General features: G+C 49.3%; 1 protein-coding gene, 1 long non-coding RNA gene and 1 other non-coding gene across 4 annotated transcripts; 1 reads left to right on the top strand and 2 right to left on the bottom strand.

The window, feature by feature from the left end:
- Positions 1 to 466: 466 nt before the first annotated feature.
- Positions 467 to 538, bottom strand: TRNAG-UCC. The gene has a single exon. It is a non-coding gene; the product is annotated as a tRNA-Gly (tRNA).
- A 5,073-nt stretch (positions 539 to 5,611) lies between these two features.
- Positions 5,612 to 12,908, bottom strand: LOC117001756. Its single transcript, XR_004419119.2, has 2 exons — positions 12,728 to 12,908; positions 5,612 to 5,898 (listed from the first exon to the last, which is right to left on the bottom strand). It is a non-coding gene; the product is annotated as an uncharacterized LOC117001756 (long non-coding RNA).
- Positions 12,909 to 13,016: 108 nt separating this feature from the next.
- LOC117001754 (U1 small nuclear ribonucleoprotein A-like) lies at positions 13,017 to 20,052 on the top strand. Of its 2 annotated transcripts, none has more exons than XM_033070242.2 (7): positions 13,017 to 13,072; positions 13,524 to 13,608; positions 14,066 to 14,238; positions 15,517 to 15,705; positions 16,474 to 16,644; positions 17,372 to 17,460; positions 18,505 to 20,052. In XM_033070242.2, the coding sequence occupies exons 2-7, from the start codon at positions 13,536 to 13,538 to the stop codon at positions 18,662 to 18,664; spliced, it is 855 nt and encodes a 284-aa protein (XP_032926133.1). In that variant the 5' UTR covers positions 13,017 to 13,072; positions 13,524 to 13,535; the 3' UTR covers positions 18,665 to 20,052. The 2 variants fall into 2 exon arrangements, with proteins under 2 accessions (XP_032926133.1, XP_032926134.1); XM_033070243.2 differs by having other exon boundaries at positions 13,050 to 13,090.
- The last annotated feature ends 1,701 nt before the right edge of the window (positions 20,053 to 21,753 follow it).

Raw genomic sequence — 21,753 nt, 5'->3', positions numbered from 1 at the left:
CCCAAAATGTATAACTGGCCTCGTGTAGTGCAGTTCATGCTTTGGTGCCCACCTGAGCATTTTAAGTTGTCATCATTACTGTGCCACAGCACCATGCTTCTCTTGCCAGGTGCAATCAGCTGCAGCAGCAACACTGAAAATCCCTCTTATCTGGCTCCTGTATCCACAGTGAGGAGCCAGCCTAGAGCCACCTCAGGTGGAAAAACACACTGGTGAAAGCAGGTTGTTCTGCATTGCCATCAAGAGTTAGTTAGTGCTATATGAATATCCTATCATGACCCTCATCTGAATCCCTGGAAACGGTACTGGGGAGAACCAGGCATGAGAAGAAACCTATCCACCGAAACAAGGTGTGTCATGGCAGGAATAGAAGCTTCAGTTTTGTCACCCGAGGTTTACAGAAGCTCAGCACAGGTCGTGGCCTCCATGCTGCTACAGGGAACAGGAAATACCACAAAATGTGACTTGCGTTGGCCGGGAATCGAACCCGGGTCAACTGCTTGGAAGGCAGCTATGCTCACCACTATACCACCAACGCATCTGCACAACGATGAAACGCCTGTTTGTGCACTTCACATTCTGCCCAGCTCCAGGCTGCCTCTTTCTACTTCTATGTGCACTGCTACAAGTTGCCAGAGCATATGGGTGTTTCTGTGTGTGAGATACTGGCTGGAAAACTCAAGCTGAGCTAGACACCAAGCAGAGAAGATCAGCACCCGGGAGCAGGGAGTGTCCTGGCTTGGCGCAGGACCCTGGACAGATCAGGACTGAGCTGCATGCACAGACTGCAAAGACCTATGGTGTGCATGTGGAAGAAATGGATCTGTGTGTCCAGCACCAATCTCCAGTCCTGGGCAGCCATAGAAGATGAAAAGGATCAGACAGTCTCCCTTATTTATGTGAGTGCTGGTGATGCTTTAGAGGATGCTGGTAACAGCCTGATGCCAGGGAAGGATGACCTGGAACAGAGACTGGACAGAGCAAAATGAATAAAATAGGTATTTATTGAAAGGATACACCGTGGGTAGTGCAAGAGCCTGGGCGGGGTTACACCCAAGTTGAATCCAAGATGGATCTCAGTCACGATTTTATACACTTTTATAAGCTTTGGTTCATCTATGTATTGGGGTGAATTATCCAACAACAGCCACAGATTATGAAGTCTCAATGCCCTGGTTTACCCCTTTCCCTTAGCCATTGTTTCTGCTTTTTGGGTACCAGTTGTCCTTGATTCTCTAGCTAGGAAGGGACTGTTTTGTCTAACTACCCTGTGAAGAGAACTTACTAACACACTCCCTGCCAGCTCTGGCCTCGCTCCCACCGTGGTTCCTGGGGTTTTGTGCGGTCTGCCCTTATATACCACTACATGGACAACATATTGATTTGTGCATCAGACAAGAAGTACCTGGACAAAGCAGACACATCCACCATCAAAACCATCCAAAAAGCAGGATTTGAAATTCCAGAAGACAAAGTACAGTGCACCAGCCCGTGGAAATACCTTGGACTCCAGATGTGAGAAAGCACCCCAGCAGCTCACCGTGCGAGATGACCCAAAAACCCTGAGAGACCTGTACAGCCTATGCAGATCCATCAACTGAATACGGTCCCTGCTGGCAATCACAGCTGAAGACCTCGCTCCCCTGTCCAACCTCCTCCTTGGTGACAAGGACCTGGACTCTCCAGGCACCATCACACCTGAGGCCAGAGAAGCCATCACCAAGGTTCAGGACGTCCTGTCCTCTCGTCAAGCCCATTGCTACGAGCCCAGCCTGCCTTTCCAGTTTGCCATCCTGGGAAAGGCCCCTCGTTTCCATGGACTGATTTTCCTGTGGGACTCTCAACTCACAGACCCTCTGTTAATCCTTGAGTGGGTTTTCACAAGCAACCAGCCCACAAAGACAATTACCACATTTCAGGAAATCATGGCACATCTGATCAGAAAAGCCAGAACTTGACTCTGCTCCCTTGTTGGGTGTGAGTTTGCCTGCATTTACCTGCCACTCACCACTGGAGATCTGGAGCACTTGTTCCAAACCAATGAAAGTCTCCCGTTTGCCCTAGATAGTTACACAGGTCAAATTTCCAAGTATTTACCAAAACACAAACTTTTTAATCAAAATGCAGTTTTTCATTTAGTCCCAAAGTTAGTTCAAAGCAGAGCACCCCTCAAAGCTCTGACTGTTTTCACAGACGGCTCAGGCTCCTCTCACAAATTGGTAATGACTTGGAAAGATCCCAAAACTCAGAAATGGGAATCTGATGTCCAGATAGTGGAAGGGTCCCCACAAATTGCCGAGGTGGCAGATGTTGTCGGAGCCTTTGAGAAATTCTGCCTATGTTGCTGGTATAGCAATGAGGGCAGAACACGCTTTCATCAAAGAAGTTTCCAATCCCAAATTATACAAATTGATTTCTGAATTGACTCAATTGATTTCTAGCAAAAAACAACTCTACCATGTTATGCATGTAAGATCACACACAGATCTCCCCGGTTTCATCACAGAAGGAAACCGGAAAGCGGATGCACTGGCCATGCCAGCACAATCTGCAAATGTTCCTGACATACTTGCCCAGGCAAAGCTGTCACATGCTTTCTTTCACCAAAATGTACCTGCTCTCATCAGGATGTCCAAACTTTCAAAAGATCAGGTAAAAGCTATTGTAGTAACATGCCCAAATTGCCAATCCCAGAGGACTGAACAGCTGCCAACTGTGGCAGACTGACGTGACACATTTCCCATTCTTTAGGAAGTCAAAATATGCGCACGTCAGTTGACACATTCTCTGGAGCAATTTTTGCATCAGCTCATGCAGGAGAAAAGGCCACTCATATTTTCAAGCATTTCCTCCTTGCATTTGCTACCCTAGGAGTTCCAAAAAAGATAAAAACTGATAATGGGTGGCCCAGCGCCAGGTGGCTGCTCGCTGACCGGGCCGGTGCCCTGCCCCGGGTGCTGCGCAGGAGCAGCCAGGAGTGCGGAGTCTGGAGCCACCAGTGTCAGGGGTTGCAAGCCCAGCGGAGTCACTCAGAGGGGCCCCATGGATGGAGGTGCCACTGCCCGAACGCTGCCCCGCCACCCTGGGGCTGGGGAAGCGACCCCGCTGCCCCCCTGCCAGGGAAGTGGCCCCGCCACCCTGGGGCCGGGGAAGTGGCCCCACTTCCCCCCCACCAGAGAAGCGGCCCCGCTGCCCTGCCTTCCCAGGACCATATATTGGCCACTCCGGATTACAAGCCGCACTTCCAGGTTTGGACCAAAATTTTAGTCAAAATGGTGTGGCTTATAATCGTGAAATTACAGTAATTTCATAACTATAAGGCGCACCCTTTTGACTAAAATTTTCCCTCGAACCCGGAAGTGCGTCTTATAGTCCGGCATGCCTTATCTGATGCACAAAGTTGCGAAATTTGCCAAACCAGAAGTGTGAGTTGTGAGCCATGGGGGAAGCCGGTAGTGCCACAGCAGCCGGCTGGAGGCGGGCCCAGGGGGCCCACGGCACCGCCCCTGCCGGGTGGAGGCGGGCCAGGGGGCCCACAGTGCCACCCCTCCTGGGTCCAGGCAGTCCCGGGGGCCCATGGCTGCCGGGTGAAGGTGGGCCTGGTGGCTCGTGGCACCGCCCCTGCCGGGTACAGGCGGGCCCGGGGGCCAATGGCTGCCGGGTTGAGGGGGCCTCGGCAAGCAACCGCGTGGGGTGAGCTGGGGGCAGAGCCTCACTGCAAAAAAAAAGTGCGCCTTATAGTCCGGTGCACCTTATCTGATCTACAAAGTTGAGAATTTTGCCGACTCCTGGGGGGTGTGCTTTATAGTCCAGTGCGCCTTACGGTCGTGAAATTACTGTACTCTACTAACGGAATTGCACTATCGTGGGGTTTACTGGCAGGTGCTCAATTTGCAAACATTTTTCACAGCTCGGCATAGCCTTTAAACGCAGCCTAAAAAGAATCAAAATACTAAAAAAAAAAATACAGAGAAAAATCACTCACTTTTATTAAACTTTTAAACAGCTTTGTTTTTCAGTCAGCTCCATTAATCTTCCATGAAACCTTCGAACTCTTCGTCTTCCGTATCGGAAGTCATCAATTGGGCGGTGGTGGCATCCAGCGAACCTGAACCTGTATCGCCCGTATCTTCATCCTCAGAGTCATCAGTTTCAGCACTCTCGATGCTATCGCTGGTCAGTCTAGGAATAATGTCGGCCTTCGCAAACCCTCGGATGACAGTTCTGGCGGATACTTTATGCCAGGCATCCACTATCCTCTGGCACACAATGGCATAACTTGGCCGGTGTAGCCTCCTGGTCTTCGTGAAGGAGTGCTCTTTCCACCATCCACTTTTCCCACGTGATTCGCAGTTTTGCCTTGAAGGAACGAATGACACTTATGTCCAGCGGTTGCACTTCTTTGGTCAAACCATCCGGTATTACAGCAAGCTCCGAGTTTGTCTTTTTCACCAGGGCTTTCACACTTTGTGTTTTGTGGGCACGCATGGAGTCGTAAACCAACAATGCCGGCAACTCGCGAAAAAATCCATCCGGTCTCCGACCATAAACTTCTGATAGCCAATTCTTCATTATCTTTTTATCCATCAAGGCTTTTGCATTTACTTCAACAAATATTCCAGTTGGAAATGTTTCTTTAGGCAACTCTTTTCTTTTAAAAATTACCATTGGGGGTAACTTCTGCCCATTTGACAAAACACCGAGAACTACAGTAAACGCTGTATTTTCGTTTCCTGTGGTACGACTTGATACCGTGGATGTTCTCTCGACAGTTCGGTTCAGCAGCATATCAAAGGTGAGGGGAACTTCATCCATGTTGATGATGTGGTCTGGCTGTATATTTTTTTCAGAGATCTTGCTTTTGCAGTAACTCCGGAAATTGGCCAACTTTTCCTCGTAATCTGCCGGGCACTGCTGAGAAACCATTGTCCATGTACGGATAGAGAGCTGCCGTCTTTTCATGAAACGGAAGCACCAAGAAGGCCCTCCTTTAAAGTCACTGATATCCATTTTATTTGCCAGCTCTTTGGCTTTTAGCCGAACGGTGACACCTGAGAAGCTTCTGCCAGCTGCTCATTGTTTGGAAATCCAACGGTGAAGTCTGTCCTCTAGCTGCGGCCATTTTGCTTTATTGCCACGGAAGCTTGTCTTCGTCTTCTCTGCAAGACGTAGGTCATCTTCTTGCTTTCTCCACTTGCGCACCATGGACTCATTAATGTTGAATTTTCTAGCTGCAGATCTATTTCCATGTTCTTTTGCATGGTTGATTGCTTTCAATTTAAAATCTGCATTGTAAGCAAGTCTCCTTTGTGGAGCCATTTTGAAGTCACTCTCACCGTTAACACCCCCCCCCAGTAATGCCTTCATCTATGGGTAAGCAAGAAGTTTTTCTCTGATTGGTTTATCATGGTCAGAAATGCGTGACTCGTCTAAATCGCCACGCCCAAACAATCCCGTAGTCTAAACAGCGTAGGCGAATCGACTTCAACCCATTTTTGCTTGGGAAAGGCGCGGCGCAGTGTCAGTTAACGGTAAATTTCCAAACTTTTTTCATATATAAGGCGCACCTCCAGGTTTTGATCAAATTTTAGGATTTAAGGTGCGCCTTATAGTCAAGAAATTACTGCACTTTATTAAATTCTTTATTTATACAAATATGATTCGTCTTTCATAAAACACAAATTACTTTATAACATATATCACATCTCCTCAGAGCTCCAGCAGCAGAGCAGGCCACGGCCCCACTGACAAGGCTGTTTTGTGCATGCCCCACGGAATGATGTTGCAGCTTCTGCAAGACAGAGCCTGAAGCTCTCTCTGCTGCTCACAGGAGAAAGGCTGTTTCAAGAGCCTGGCTTCTGATGGCAGGGCTGATGTTCTCTGCCTTGTCTTCAAGGGCTGCAAGAGAGAGGAACAGAGCCACGGTCAGATCCCGCATCTGCAGGGACCTAAGGAGACCCCCGTGCCGGGGCCATCTCAGGCAGCTCTGGCCATGACCAGGAGGGAGCAGGGACCGGGGGGATCAGTAGGTGCTCTCGCCACAGCAGCCTTGGTCCGCCCAGGCAGCAGAGCCCTCAGCAGCCGGGACAGGGATTGCAGCTCTCCCCAGCAGGTGGAGATGACAGCCTGCTGTCCTCACTCACCCTGACAGATGTGCTAGAGAGGAATGTCTGAGTAGTCTTTACAAACAAGCTGTGGATGTCCTGGTAGATAAGACTAGCACTGAGAGATAAAAAAAACAATGGGATGGATCCCACTGATTGATGAATGGAAAAAAAAAATTTGCCTGTACAAATTTACTGTAGGTTTGGTGATAAATGATACTGGACCTTGAAAGGTGAAAGAAGCAATGGGGAAAAACTATGAATTCCATAAGAATTAAAAATTAAAAAGGAGGTTTATACATTTGAGTATAATAAGTAGAATCTTAGGTATCAGGCGTTCCGGGAAGTCTGTACCTCTCAAGGACCTCAGTCAATGGGGAGAGAGAGGGAAATGCCAGGAAAACAGGATAAAAAGGAGGCTGCGTCCTCCAAAAATTGGAGAGATCCCAGGGAAATGCCCCATGGTCTCTCCCTTTATTCAAATAAAGCAAAAGGGACTCCTCTGTCTCCTTTTTGGACATAAACCTCTGGTGTTTGTGGATTAATTTTCCTGACACCCCTAAGAGGAACGCTGGATTTGTCTTTACAAACAAGTTGTGGGTTTGCTGGTAGATAAGGCTAGCACTGAGAGATAGAAGAAACAATGGGATGGATTGCACTGATTGATGAATGGGAAAAGACCTTTGCCTTTACAAACAAACTGTAGAAATGAACAAATGAAGAAATGTGTACTGGAAGATGAAAGAAACAATGGGGGGGAAACTATGAATTCCATAAAAATTAAAAATTAAAAAGGCGGGTTATACATTAGAGTGGAATCTCAGGTATCAGGAGTTCTGGGAAGTCTGTGCTCTCAAGTACCTCAGCCAATGGGGAAAGAGAGAGCGAAATGCGGCCAGGAAAACAGGATAAAAAGGAGGTTGCGTCCTCCAAAAATTTGAGAGACCCCAAGGGAATGCCCCATGGCCTCTCCCTTTATTCAAATAAAGCAAAGGGGACTCCTCTGTCTCCTTTTTGGACATAAACCTCTGGTGTTTGTGGATTAATTTTCCTGACAATTCTGGGGGCTCATCCGGGATATTTCTACCATCCAGGGCCGCAGGCAGCAAGCAGAGCTGAAGTTGCCTCACCCACTTTTGGTGATCAGCTCCCCTTGGTGCCGGTTGGCACCGGGCAATCGATTGGGTTCCCGAGACTGTCCAGGAGACAGACGACTGGCAGACCAGAGGGGTCCGTGAAGAGTCCACAGGGAAGGACCACTAAAAATCTCACCAGTGAGTAAAATGGGATGTTCAGGGAGCAAACCTGGGAGGGCACCCATGGAGGGCAGCACAGGTACACCTGGGAAGGCACCCACAAGGGTAGCAAGGGTAAAACTGGGAAAGAGCCCTGGCAAAAGGGATGATGATGCTAAAATAACCCTTTTAGAATCCCTGGAAGAATGTGGAGTTGGTTTACACATTCTTCCAGAGGTAATTAAGGATATAGATGCCCAAGATGGGTAATAAGGGCAGTCAAGAAGGGGTTTCAACAACAGCAGGTGGATGGATAGTGTTTGTGTGTTGGAACAGTATTGGTTGAAAGGGAGTGTACAGAGATATGGGTGAAGCAATGAGTAGGACCGGGAATGGAGGTACAGGCCCGGGAGCATGGTCTGGGGGCTTGTGGGGACTGTGGGGCTGCAGGGACTCAGCGCCGGGCAGTGCCTGACCCTGTCACTCCCGAGCAGGCACGCCAGTGGCTGCTGGCCCCAGTAAGGCTGCGGGATGCCCTGGCCCTGTGATGCTGCTGGCCGTGCCCGCTGGGAGCATTGGTGGGGGAGGACCTGTGTTTGGACTGTGACAGGACAGGGACTGGCTCTGGTAACCAGTGTGTGATAAAGAGAGAAAGAACAAGGATAAAGGAATATCCCAGAAATGCAATTGTACGTAAAAAGATTAGGATTCTTCTTAAGAATTTTGTGAGTTTTGCTAGAAAATAAAGGTAATACGGGGAAGGCCGTGAAAGCTTGCTGAATGTGAGATGGGTTTGAAAAGCATGACTTTCTGATTTCTCATCGTGATAGTAACTTACTGGAAGATATTTAAAACAGTATTTTGCCTTTGAGTGAGAACAGGTGGAAGGAGGAAGGACTATATTCAGGTTACAGACCTCCAAACCCGGGCTAGAAAAGATTTACGAGATACTCCCTGGCCTGAGTGAGAGAATGTATTCACTGATGGGTCTTCAACAGTGATAGAGGGGAAAACATTTACAGGATACTCTGTCGGAAATGGGAGGCAATTAAAGGAAGAGGGGAGGTTACTGCCCACCCGCTCAGCCCAGACAGCAGAGCTGTATGCACTTGTGAGAGCCTGTGAATTATATCGGGACAAGATAGTGAATGTTTTTACTGATTCTAAATATGCATATGGGGTGATACATGCATTTGTGAAACTATGGGAAGAAAGAGGTTTATTAACCTGCAGGGGAAAGACGTTTACTCACGAGAACTTAATCTCTCGCCTGTTGGAAGTAGTGAATTTACCAAAAAGGGTGGCAATAATCCACATTAAGGGGCATCAGGGTGCTCGGAGGAGACAATAGGAAACCGACTGGCTGATGAAGAAGCTTGGAAAGCCACATTATTACCAGAAATCTCTAAGATCCTTCCCTTGCTCCCAGTAACTGCAGCGCTGCCAGAGAAGCTGTCTTTTCCACCAGAGGAACTTGAGATAATTAAAAAGAGTGGGGCAGAGGAAAGAGAAAATAATTGTTTTAGAAAGGATGGTAAACAGTGGGTACCAAAAGCTCTGGCCTTACAATTGTTAAAACAACTTCATGAAGGAAGTCACTGGGACTCCCAAGGACTTGCAGAAGCCTTCCTCAAAATGTATGTGGTGGTGGGTCTTTTTACTCTGGCAAAACGGGCTATTGAGGGTTGTTTGATTTGTGCTAAAACCAATAACAGGCTTACAAAGAAACTTGACAGGGGAGGGAGGCCTTGGGCTGTACATCCCTTCCAGAGATGCCAGGTGGATTTTACTGAAATGCCCTGAGTGGCAAGATTTAAGTATCTTCTAGTAACAGTATGTCAGTCAACAGGGTGGCCAGAAGCATTTCCAACTGTTTCAGCAACTACAGGATCAGTTGTTAAAGTATTTTTGGAACAAATAATTCCAAGATATGGGATTGTGGAAGCAATAGACCCAGACAGAGCAACTCATTTTACAGGAAAAATTCTTCAAGGAGTTATGACTGCTTTAGGGATACAGTGGAACCTCCATACCCCACCCTGGCACCCCCAGAGTTCAGGTCGGGTTGAAAGGATGAATGGAGAAATAAAGAAACACCTTCTGAGGTTGGTGATAGAAACCAACATGCCATGAGTACGGCTCCTGCCCCTGGCTTTGGCAAGAATAAGGGCCAGACCCAGAGGAGATATTCAGTTATCTCCCTTTGAATTGATGTGTGGAATTCCTTACCCTTGTAATTCTCAGCCTAGTGGGGAGGTAGAGATAAGTGATGTATATTTGAAACAATCTGTGGCTCAGATCCACAGGAAGCTCAGCTGGCACAGACCCTGCCTTTGGACTTTGCTGCTCACAACATCCAGCCAGGAGACTGACTCCTAGTTAAGGAGTAGAAACAAGTACCACTGGTAGTGAACTGGCGTGGACCTTTCCAGGTGTTGCTGACCACAGAAACAGCCATCAAGACAGTTGAACATGGGTGGACCTATCACACTGGGGTCAAGGTCTCTGCAGCCCCAGAGATTTGGACATCTCAGCTGGAGGAGAAGGACGGGAAGCTGTGACTGACACTCTGCAGGATTGGACTGGAGCAGCAGCCAGTGCGTCGACATCGAAGGAAGCCTCGTGTGCCTACCCACAGACTGCCTGCTGAAATAGTCTGTGTGAGCATCCCTCCTCTCAGATCTCCAGCCACTGGGGGCAACCCTTGCTGTCATTGTTTTCTTTATGTTCAGCTGTTTCTGTGCCTTCACTGGCCACAGGTGGTGCGAAAGACAACATGAAAGTGAAAATTAAGTTAGGAGATTAGATTACACAATTAGAATGTTTCTCTTCATAATCTTACCTTTATATTGTCAGCTAGGTTGGGGCCAAGAATGGGAAAATAGCTTTTTAACCTTGGGAGAAGAAGTAGCAAAAACCTTTAACCTTAGCAATTGTTGGGTCTGTGGAGGGCCAGGGGGATCTGAAAACTGGCCATGGGTGGCCAGCCCAGTCGAGCCTAAATGGTGGGTTAGCACGCTGAGTGAGGTCTGTAATGGAACAGGATTTTGGGATGAAGAAGGAAGTCCATGGAGGCTTCATTCTTCTGAAAGAGGTACTTATTGTCTAAATAGAAAAGGAAGCACATACGTGGGAAGAAGTGTTTGTGACTTGACTTTATCTTTGGGTTTAGATTGTTGGACCCCCAACTGCCCTCCTTATGATTGTTCCAGATATCAAGGGAGATGGAATCAAACGCATGTTAAGCTCACTAATGGTAGCTGGGTAAAGTGTTCCTACCATAGTTACCAGAAGGGTTTTGAAGGCTGTAAAGCACTTTTAAGCTGCCCCCAAGATAATTCCACAAGTAGGACACATGTTGTCTGTGACTATCAGTGGAAGTGGCAACACCGGAATGGAACTCGAACCCTTTTTAGTAGGTTCTGGTCCAAATCTAACAAAACAGATCTGGGGTGTAACTGCAGCTGGAAACCTTATGTGGGAGCATGGAAATCCAAACACTGTGATTCTCATGGCGGGGCAACTATTGTTGGTGGATCCCTAGGCCCAGGAAGCAAGCTGTATTTTGACCCCCCCAAATGATCATGAAAATTGGAAAGGCCCCTTTGCCACCGGGACCTGGGCTTTAAAGGGGCACTACTGCATCTGTGGCCAACATGCCTAACACAGGTTACCCCCAAACTGGTCAGGGATGTGTTATGTGGGGTATATCAGACCATTGTTCTTTCTGCTACCACAGGGTCAGGGAAATCACTTAGGAATCAAGGTATATGATGATCTAATTAGAGAAAAGCGGTCAATTGATGTATCCCTGGCTGGAGGGAGTGCCCAAAAGTGGGGTGATGCTGAGTGGCCACCTGAACGAATCATACACCACTATAGACCAGCCACTTGGAATCCTAATGAATTAATATCAGGTGGCAGAGAACCCATTTATAATTTAAATTGGATAATTAGGTTACAAGCTGTCTTTGAAATAGTAAGCAACCAGACAGCTACAGCTCTTGACCTTCTTGCTGACCAGTCTACTCAGATGAGAACACTGGATGGTCTTTGACTATTTATTAGCAGAAGAAGGGGGAGTGTGTGGCAAATTTAATGACTCAAACTGCTGTTTGCAAATAGATGACAATGGAAAGGTGGTGAAAGAAACAGCAAAAGGAATAAGAAAGTTAGCTCATGTACCAGTCCAAACATGGAAAGGATGGGAATGGGACATGTTTTCATGGCTACCTGGTGGACTGTGGGTTAAACAACTGCTTTTCTTACTCTTATGTGCTGTAGCAACTCTAATCTTTTTACCATGCATGATCCCTTGCTTACTACAACTTATTCAACATGTGATCAAGGGGATGCAGGTAAAAGCCATGCCTACTGATCCAGAGATGGCTAGAGGACTGAAGTTGATGTCACTGCAAATAATTGCAAAACCAAAAAGGACCAAGGAATGAGAGATTAAGTTAATGATAAAGTTTGTAAAGACAATTATTAAAAAAATTAAAAGAGGAGGGATTGAGAGGAACGCTGGATTTGTCTTTACAAACAAGCTGTGGGTCTGCTGGTAGATAAGACCAGCACTGAGAGAGAAAAGAAACAATGGGATTGATTGCACTGATTGATGAATGGAAAAAGACATTTGCCTTTACAAACAAACTGTAGAAACGAAACTGGGTATTGGAAGATGAAAGAAACAATGGGGGGGAAACTATGAATTCTGTAAGAATTAAAAATAAAAAGGGAGAGTTGTACATTAGAGGGGAATCTCAGCTATCAGGCGTTCTGGGAAGTCTGTGCCTCTCAAGTACCTCAGCCATGGGGAAATAGAGAGGGAAATGCGGCCGGGAAAACAGGATAAAAAGGAGGCTGCATCCTCCAAAAATTTGAGAGACCCTAGGGGAACGCCCCATGGCCTCTCCCTTTATTGGAATAAAGCAAAAGGGACTTCTCTGCCTCCTTTTTGGACATAAACCTCTGGTGTTTGTGGATTAATTCTCCTGACACCCCAAGACCCCTCTCCAAAGCCCCCTCATGACCTCCTCCCGACCCTCCCAAAACCCCCCAGACCCGTCCCCTAAAGCAAACCAGGCTCCCACTCCCCAGTCCCCACCCAGGCCCCCAAAACCCCCCAAGGACCCCGCCGAGTCCCCAAACACCTCCAGGCTCCCCCAGACCCCTCCCCTGACCCCACCAAGACTCCCTCAGGACCCTCCAGACCCCTCCCAAAAGCCCCGCCAGGACCCGCCTGACACCCCCAGACCCCTCCCAAGACCTTCCAGACCCCTCCCCCCAAACCCTCTGAGAACTCTCCCCAGACGCCCCCAAGACCCCCAAAGCCCGCCCAGATCCCCCCACCCTCGCCCCGCCCCTCTGACCCCGCCCCTCCCCCACCTGTCCCTGCGCCGCTTCAGCAGCTCCCGGAGCCCCCCGGCCTCTCCCAGCGCCTGCCCCGCTCCTTGCAGCGCTTCCTTCAGCACCGCCCGAGCCCCGGGGATCCCGGGGAGGGTCCGGGGGTCCGGGGGAAAAGGGGGCACCCGCTCAATACCCGGCCCCGGAATCAGCGAGCGTCACTTCCGCCTAGCCTCTGATTGGCTGCAGCGGTGTCGGGAGGCGGGCGTTGCTGTGGGGAGACGCGCGCTGATTGGTTGATTCGGGGAGCAACGCGCTGCTATTGGCTGGGAGGGGCCTCCGCAGGCGCGAAGGAGGTGGCGGCGGGAGAGCGTGAGGGGAGAGCTGGTGAGGAGGGAGCTTGAGGTTGGGCTGGGGGGAAGTGGGGGGATTTGGGGGGAATCTGAGGGGAATTGCGGGGTCTGAAGTGTGTTTGGGGAGGCTGAGGAGGGAGCTGAGGTGGGGCCAGGGGGAAGTGGGGGGATTTGGAGGGGAATCTGAGGGGAATTGAGGGGTCTGAAGTGTGTTTGTGAAGGCTGAGGAGGCAGCTGAGGTGGATCCGGGGAAAATGGGGGGGTTTGAGGGGAATTGAGGGATCTGAGGTGCGTTTGAGGAGGCTTTGGGGGGAAATGGGATATCTGAGGTGGAACCGGGTGGATTTGGGGGGGTTGAGTGGTGTTTGAGGGGGAATTGGGAGAGTTTGACGTAGGTCTGGGACCCCTGTCCCCACAGAGGGCTCTCAGCCCCGCTAACTGCCCCACAGAGGGGTCCCAGCCCCCTAATGCCCCCTGTCCCACAGAGGGTCCCGGCCATGGCGGTGCAGGAGCCCCGCCCCAACCACACCATCTACATCAACAACCTCAACGAGAAGATCAAGAAGGACGGTGGGTGGGGGCTGGGGGTCTGTCCCCACTGTCACCTGTCCTTGTGTGTCCCCAGAGCTGGAGCTGTCCCTGTCCCCACTGTCACCTGTCCTTGTGTGTCCCCAGAGCTGGAGCTGTCCCTGTCCCCACTGTCACCTGTCCGTGTGTCCCCAGAGCTGGAGCTGTCCCTGTCCCCACTGTCACCTGTCCTTGTCACTGTCCCCAGAGCTGTCCCTGTGCCCTCACCTTGTCGCCATCGTTTCCTTGTCCCTGTCATTGTCCCATGTGTCCCCAGAGCCAAAGCAGTCCCTGTGGCCATTCCCACCTTGTCCCCTTGGTCCTTTTCTGACCCCATTGTCACCTGTCCCCATGTCCCCTTTGTCCCCATTGTCCCTGTTGTGTCCCCAATGTCATCGTGCTGTCCCTGTGCTGTCCCTGTGCTGTCCCCAATGTCACCGTGCTGTCCCTGTCCCCCCAGAGCTGAAGAAGTCCCTCTACGCCATTTTCTCCCAGTTTGGGCAGATTTTGGACATTCTGGTGTCGCGCAGTCTCCGCATGCGGGGCCAGGCCTTCGTCATCTTCAAGGAGATGAGCAGTGCCAGCAATGCCCTGCGCTCCATGCAGGGCTTCCCCTTCTACGACAAACCCATGGTGAGACAGAACCTGGGGAAAAATACTGGGGTTTGGGGAAAAATCCTGAATTCCTGGGAACAAAACCCAAAATACAGCTCAAATATCCCCCAAATCCAACCAGGAACATCCGAGAGCTTCCCCTTCTATGACAAACCCATGGTGAGACAGAACCTGGGGCAAAATACCGGGGTTTGGGGAGGAAAAAACCCCGAATTTGGGGAGAAAACCTAAAATTTTGAGAAAAATCCAAAATTTCGGGGAAAAAAATCTCAAAATGCTGCCTTGAATATCCCCCAAATCCAACCAGAAACACCCCAAACGTTCCCCTTTTATGACAAGCCCATGGTGAGACACAAATCTGGGGAAAAATACCGGAATTTTTGGAAAAAAAACCAACAAATTTTGTAAAAAAACCCCTGAATTCCAGAGAGAAAAACCCCAAAATTCCCTGGGATCACTCTCAAATCAAACTGGGAATAACCTCAAAGTTTCTCCTTCTAAAACAAGCCTATGGTGAGACAGTAATTTGGGGGAAAATACCACAGTTTTGGGGGGGAAAAAGCCCTGAAATTCTGGGGAAAATCCTGAAATTCTGGGGAAAATCCTGAAATTCTGAAAAAAATCTGAACTTCAACCAGGAATTCCTAAAGTTTTCCCTTCTAGGCCAAGGCCATGATGAAACCTCAAATTCAACCGGAACCCTCAAAAATCTGTTGGAAACCCCCAAACCCCTCTGGGAGCGCCTCTAAAAATCTCCATGAATTCCCTCAAAATTCCTCAGAAACTCCCAAATGCCCCCCAAATCTCTCTGAATTCCCTCAAAATCCTTCATTAATTCCCAAATCCCTACTATAACGTCCCAAAATCCCTCAGAAAACTCAAAATACCTTGGAAAACCCCAAAATGCCTCCTGGATATTCCCCCAGTCCCCCAGAAATCCCTGAAAAACCTCAAAATCCCTCCTGAAAATCCCCCAGAAATCCCTCAGAAACCCCTGCTGAAACACCCCCTAAATCCCCCAGAAACCCCAAAATGCCTCCTGAAAATGCCGCAAATCCCTCTTGAAACTCCCTGAATCCTCCAGAAATCCCCCAAATCCCCTCTAAGTCCATCTGGAACCTCCCAAAATCCATCAGAAAACCGTCCTGGAACACCTCAAATCCCTTCTGGGACCTCCCCAGAATCCCTCAGAAACCCCCAAATCCCTCAGAAAACCCCAAAATAACCTCCTGGAAATGCCCCAAATCCCCCAGAAATCCCTCAGAAAACCCCAAAATGTGGGAACTGCCATTGCAGAGGATCCAGTACGCCAAGACAGACTCGGACATCATCGCCAAGATGAAGGGAACGTTCGTGGAGCGGGAGCGGGACCGGGAGCGGGACCGGGAACGGGAACGGAAACGGGACAAGCGCAAGGCCAAGGGCGGGGACGCGCCCGGCCCCAAAAAGGGCACCGGGGCCCAGGGGGCACAGGGCACAGTGCCTGTGAGTTATGGGCTCAGCTGTGGGATTTAGTGTGGCTTCTGGGATTTGGGATCAGTTATGGGGTCACTTATGGGATTTGGGGTTAGGCATGGGATTTGGGATCAGGTATGGGATTTGGGATCGGGGCCAGGGCACAGCACAGTGTGTGTATGTGCCAGGGGATTTATGGGGTCAGTTATGGGATCAGTTCTGGGATTTGGGGTTAGGTATGGGATTTGGGATTTGGGCTGGGGCACAGGGCACAGTGCCAATGAGTTGTGGGGCCGTTTATGGGGTCAGTTATGGAGTCAGCTATGGGATTTCGTGTCAGTTATGGGATTTGGGCTCAGCTATGGGGTTTGAGGTCAGTTATGGGGGTCACTTATGGGATTCGGGATCAGGTAATTTGGGGTTCTGTCTGTGCCTTTTGAGTTCTGTCTGTCCTTTTGGGATAATTTGGAATGGTTTTGGGGATAATTTGGGGTTCTGTCTGTTCCTTTGGGATAATTTGGGGTGGTTTTGGGGTAATTTGGGATTCTCTCTGTTCTCTGGAGTAACTGTGGATTGTTTTTGGGATAATTTGGGGTGGTTTGGGGTAATTCGGGATTCTCTCTGTGCTCTGGGGTAACTGTGGGTTGTTTTCGGGATAATTTGGGGTGGTTTGGGATTCTCTCTGTTCTCTGGGGTAACTGTGGGGTGTTTTTGGGATAATTTGGGCTGTTTGGGGTAATTTGGGGTTCTCTCTGTGCTCTGGGGTAACTGTGGGCTGTTTTTGGGGTCTCTCCTCAGGGGATGCCGCCGCTGGCGCAGCCGCCCCGGATGCTGCCACACCTGGGGGGGCAACCACCCTACATCCCCCCCCCAGGCATGATCCCAGCCCCAGGAATGGCCCCAAACCCTGGGATCCCCCCTGGAATGGCCCCAAATCCTGGAATGGCCCCCATGCCCACCCCACAGCCTGTGAGTTATGGGGAATTTGTGGGATTGATGGGGCTAATGGGGGATTGGTGGGGCTAATGTGGGATCGATGGGGTTCATTGGGGGATTTGTGGGGTTAATGGGGTCACACCCCTCCCGCCCCCCGGGCATGATCCCACCCCCAGGAACGATCCCAAATCCTGGAATGGCCCCCATGACAACCCCACAACCTGTGAGTCACCCTATAACCTGTGCTATAGGGGTTTATAGGGTTAATGGGGGATCGATAGGGTCAACTGGGGGATTTGTGGGGTTAATGGGGTCACATGATCCCACACCTGGAATGGCCCCAAATCCCAGGATCCCCTGGGAACGGCCCCGTCCCCAGGGGGTTTGGGGCAGGTTTTTTGCAGATTTTGGGGGTTGTTTTTGTCTGTATCCAGTGTGACTTTGGGCTGGTTTGGGGCTGATTTTGGAGCTGATTATGGGGTGATCTTGGGGTGATTACGGCTGATTTTTGTGTGTTTGCCTGATTTGGGGCTGATTTTGGCTGATCTGGGGCCCATTTGGGTTGCCTTTTTACTGATTTGGGGCTGCTTTTGAGCTGATTTGGGGCTGATTTTGGCTGCTTTTGAGCTGGTTTTGGCTGATCTGGGGCCAATTTGGGTTGCCTTTTTACTGATTTTGGCTGATTTGGGACTGATTTTTGCTGATTTTGGCTGCTTTTGAGCTGGGTTTGGTTGATTTTGGTTCCCCCCCGTTCCCACAGCTGTCGGAGAACCCCCCGAACCACATCCTGTTCCTGACCAACCTCCCCGAGGAGACCAAGGAGCTGATGCTGTCCATGCTCTTCAACCAGTGAGAGCTGGGAATCGGGAATTCGGGAATTCCGGGGTCTGGGGGAGCTCAGAGGGGGAGGGGGGTGGAATTCTGGGGGAAATACCGAGATTTTTTGCGGGGGAATTTCAGGATTTTTGGAGTGGTTTCTGGATTTTTGGAGGAATGTTTCTGGATTGGGGGGGAAGCGGGGGTGGAATTTGGGGATTTTCAGGGATAATTTCTGAATTTTTGAGGGAACATTCCTGAATTTTTAAGGGAGCATTCCCTTTTTTTTGAGGGACCATTTCTAGGTTTTTGGGGAGACCATTCCTGAGTGTTTTTGGGAACATTCCTGGATTTTTGGGGAAACATTCCCAGGATTTTGAAGGAAGATTCCCAAATTTTTGGGGGGATCATTCCTGGGTTTTTTTGGAGGAGCAGTCTTGAATTTTTTGGGAGACTATTCCTGGGTTTTTGTGGAAACGTTTCTGAATTTTTGGGGAACATTTCTGTATTTTTGAGGGAACATTCACAGAATTTTTGGGGGAACATTCCGGGGTTTTGGGACAACATTCTCAGGTTATTTGGTGGAACATTCCCGAGTGTTTTTGGGGACCATTCCCAGGTTTGGGGAACATTCCCGAACTTTCAGGGGAACATTCCCAATTTTTTTGGAGGAACATTCCTGGGTGTTTGGGGGAACATTCCTGCGTTTCTTAAGGGAACGTTCCTTGTTTTTTTGGGGACCATTCCCAGGTTTTTGGGGGATCATTCCCAAGTGTAGGGGAACATTCCCAGGTTTTTGGGACACCATTCCTGGGATTTTGGGGACCATTCTTGGGTGTTTGGGGGAACATTCCCAGATTTCTTTGAAGGAACAGTCCCAGATTTCATTGGGAGACCATTCCTGGGTTTTTGAGGGACCATTTCTGAATTTTTGAGGGAACATTCACAGAATTTTGGGGGGGAACATTCCTGAGTTTTTTTGTGGAATATTCCTGGGGTTTTGGGGACCATTCCCAGGTGTTTTGGGGACCATTCCTGCGGTTTTGGGCTGTCCCTGACCCCGTTCCCCCGTGCCAGGTTCCCGGGGTTCAAGGAGGTGCGCCTGGTGCCCGGGCGCCACGACATCGCCTTTGTGGAGTTTGACACCGAGGTGCAGGCGGGCGCCGCCCGCGAGGCCCTGCAGGGCTTCAAGATCACCCAGAGCAACGCCATGAAGATCTCCTTCGCCAAAAAGTGACCCCAAACCCTGCCCAAACAGCCCCAAACCCCGCAAAAAACGGACCTGGAATGCCCCAAAATCCCAGAGAAATGCCTCAAAGCTGCCCCTCAATATCCCAAAACTGCCCCAAAATGCCCCAAATCCCTTCAAGCTGCCCCAAACTCAACTAGAAACACCCCCAAAATCCCTCCAAACCACCCCAAAATCCCTCAAAGCTGCCCCCAAATATTTTAGAATTGCTTAAAACCAGCCCCAAACACCAAAAATCCCAGAAAACTGCCAACAAATCCCACAGAACCGCCCCCAAATCCCACAGAAATACCTGAAAATTCCAGAAAATTTCCCCAGAAATGGTCCTGACCCTGCCTCAAACCTCCCACCTGCCCACACTCCCCAGGTAAGTTCAGCTCGGCCCAAATCCTCCTTTTTTTATCCCAACTCCTCCTTTTTTTAAATCCCAAATCCTTTTTTAATCCCAAATCCTCCTTTTTCCAACCCCAAAATCCTTCTTTGTGCATGCCAGATGTGCTTTTTAGACCCCAAATTCTCCTTTTCCCACCTCAAGTTGTCCTTTTCACACCCCAAATCTTTTTTGCATCCCAAATCTCCTTTTCCCATCCAAAATCTTCTTTTGCAATCCCAAATCCCCTTTTCCCACCAAAATCCTGACCTCACATCCTCAATCCCCATCCTAAATCCCCTTTTCCTCCCCTAAATCTTCCTTTTCTTCCCCAAATCTCTATTTTCTACCCCAAATCCCCATTTTAGTGTTCCCCAAGTGGTTTTAGGGTTCCCGAGAGGTTTTTGGGGTTTTTCCCACCCCAGCATTGCATACAGGGTCTCTGCAGACATTGCACCTGGAGCTGCCTCCACCCCAAATGAATCCCAAAGCAACCCCAAATAAATCCCAAACCGATCCCAAATCCCTTTTCCCATCCCAAATCCCTTTTTTGGGGTTCCACGGATATTTTAAGGGTTTTCCCAGCTTGCAGCATTGTACCCAGGGTCTCTGCAGACATTGCACCTGGAGCTGCCCCACCTCAAATAAAAATAACCCAAACCAGCCCCAAATCCCTTTTCCCACCCCAAATCCCATCACTGGGGTTCCCAAGGTGTTTTTGGGGTTCCCCAGGGGTTTTTGGGGTTTTTCCCACCCCCAGCATTGTACCCAGTGTCTCTGCAGACATTGCACCTGGAGCTGCCCCACCCCAAATACATCCCAAACCATCCCCAAATCCCATTTCCTATCCCATGTCCAGTTTTTGGGGTTCCCCAGGGGTTTTTGGGGTTTTTCCCACATGCAGCATTGTACCCAGGGTCTCTGCAGACATTGCACCTGGAGCTGCCCCCACCCCAAATAAATCCCAAATCAACCCCAAATAAATCCCAAATGAACACTGCTGTGACCCCAGGACTGGAGTGGTTTAGGTGGAGGAGTTTTGGGGTCTGGTGGGTTTGACCCCAAAGTTTGGGGATGGGGGAGGTTTGATCCCAAAGTTTGGGGGCGTTTTGATACCGCAGGGTTTGAGATCAGGGGGTCTGTCCCCAGAATTTGGGGATCAGGGAGGTTTAACCCCAAACTTTGGCATCAGGGGGTTGGACACCCCAAATATTTCAAACCCCAATGTTTGGGTTTTTGACCCCAAAATTTGGGGTTTGGGGATGTTTGAACCCACAATTTGGGGGGGTTTTGACCCTCCCAGGTTTGGGGTGGAAGTTGGGATCAAAACGATTCCCTGGAAACAGAGGCAGGATCGGGAATGGGATTGGAAACAGGATCGGGATCGGGAGCAAGATCGGGATTGGGAATGGGAATGGGAACGGGATTGGGAATGGGAATGAAATAGGGCTTGGAATGGGAGCAGGATTGGGATTGGGAAAGGGATTGAGATTGGGAATGAGATAGGGATTGGGAAACGGGAATGGGAACGAGATAGAAATTGGGAACTAGATAGGGATTGGGAATGGGAACAGGATTGTGATTGGGATTGAGAAGGAGGGATCAGAAACCTGGGCCGAGGTGCCAGCAGAAACCCGCCTCCCCCTGCCATACAACAGAGTAACTAGTTTATAACAATCACACGATCGTTTATTTTACTGGCAGGTGCTCAATTCGCGAGCTCAACTCAGCTCACGGCTCGCACTTCCAAGTTGGGAAATTTATGAACTTTGTTCATATATTGGCTGCTTCGGAGTACAAACCGCACTTCCGGGTTTGGAACAAAATTGTAGTCAAAATGGTGCGGCTTATACTCGTGAAATTACTGTACTTTATTTTCTGGCCAGGTTGTACCACAGAAATCATCCAATCCGCATATAATGCGGGTGTGCAGAGAGAATCATTCCATGACATTCCATTTTTCATAGATTTTTCTTTTGTACAGTCAATACTCATAGAAATGAATTGGGTCAGTGTTCATTGCTGTCAAGTTGCAAATATTCAGTTCCTAGTATGTGGTCTGCTTTTGGATCCGAATTTCTTCCCTTCTGATGTTAATTAGATCTTCGTTCCCTGATTTTCTTATCAGTCTTACCAGAGGAGATATCTACAACTCTGCCAGAGGCAGAGTCTGGGGTAGATGTTCCTCCTGGCCACTGATGTTCTGTTAATGGCCGCTGCTGGCCCTTGATCTTTGGGGCTGCTCCCAGTCTGGTGATGTTTTGAGTTCATCTGACCCCACCTGGTGCAGCAATGCCCTGGAAAGAAACTTAGAAGTCTTTTAGGGCAAAGGCAAACAATTTGATTAAAGTTATACAAAAATTTTTAAACGGATACATTTTCCAACACCACTTTGCTCCAGTGTGTTCCCAGTTCTCCCAGCTGCCCCTAGCATAGCCCCAGTAACTGCCAGTATGATTCCAGTATGAGTCCGGTACAATGCCAGTCTCTCCCAGCAGGGCCCCAATCACTCAGACTTTCCCCAGTTGTCCCAGTACAGTCCCAGTTCTCCCCGGAACATTCCCAGTTGCTCCCAGTTAGGTCCCAATCACCACCTGTATGGTCTCAGACACTCCCAGTTGCCATGAACAATCTGGTAGTCATTCCCAGTGTTACAGGTAATAAACTAATCAAGCCGAATTAAAAATATTTAAACAACAATTTTTGG

The sequence above is a fragment of the Catharus ustulatus genome, chromosome 12 (assembly GCF_009819885.2).
Source record: "Catharus ustulatus isolate bCatUst1 chromosome 12, bCatUst1.pri.v2, whole genome shotgun sequence".
Taxonomy (NCBI): Eukaryota; Metazoa; Chordata; class Aves; order Passeriformes; family Turdidae; genus Catharus; species Catharus ustulatus.
The sequence above is the reverse complement of the archived record's forward strand: the minus strand, read 5'-3'. Positions and strand labels throughout refer to the sequence as shown.

Excerpts from the sequence above, each read along its gene's own strand:
- LOC117001754 (XM_033070242.2), top strand. The coding sequence starts at position 13,536 with ATGGCGGTGCAGGAGCCCCGCCCCAACCACACCATCTACATCAACAAC. Across the intron at positions 13,609-14,065 it reads CGAGAAGATCAAGAAGGACG|AGCTGAAGAAGTCCCTCTAC; the intron begins GTGGGTGGGGGC and ends CTGTCCCCCCAG. Across the intron at positions 15,706-16,473 it reads GGGCACAGGGCACAGTGCCT|GGGATGCCGCCGCTGGCGCA; the intron begins GTGAGTTATGGG and ends GTCTCTCCTCAG.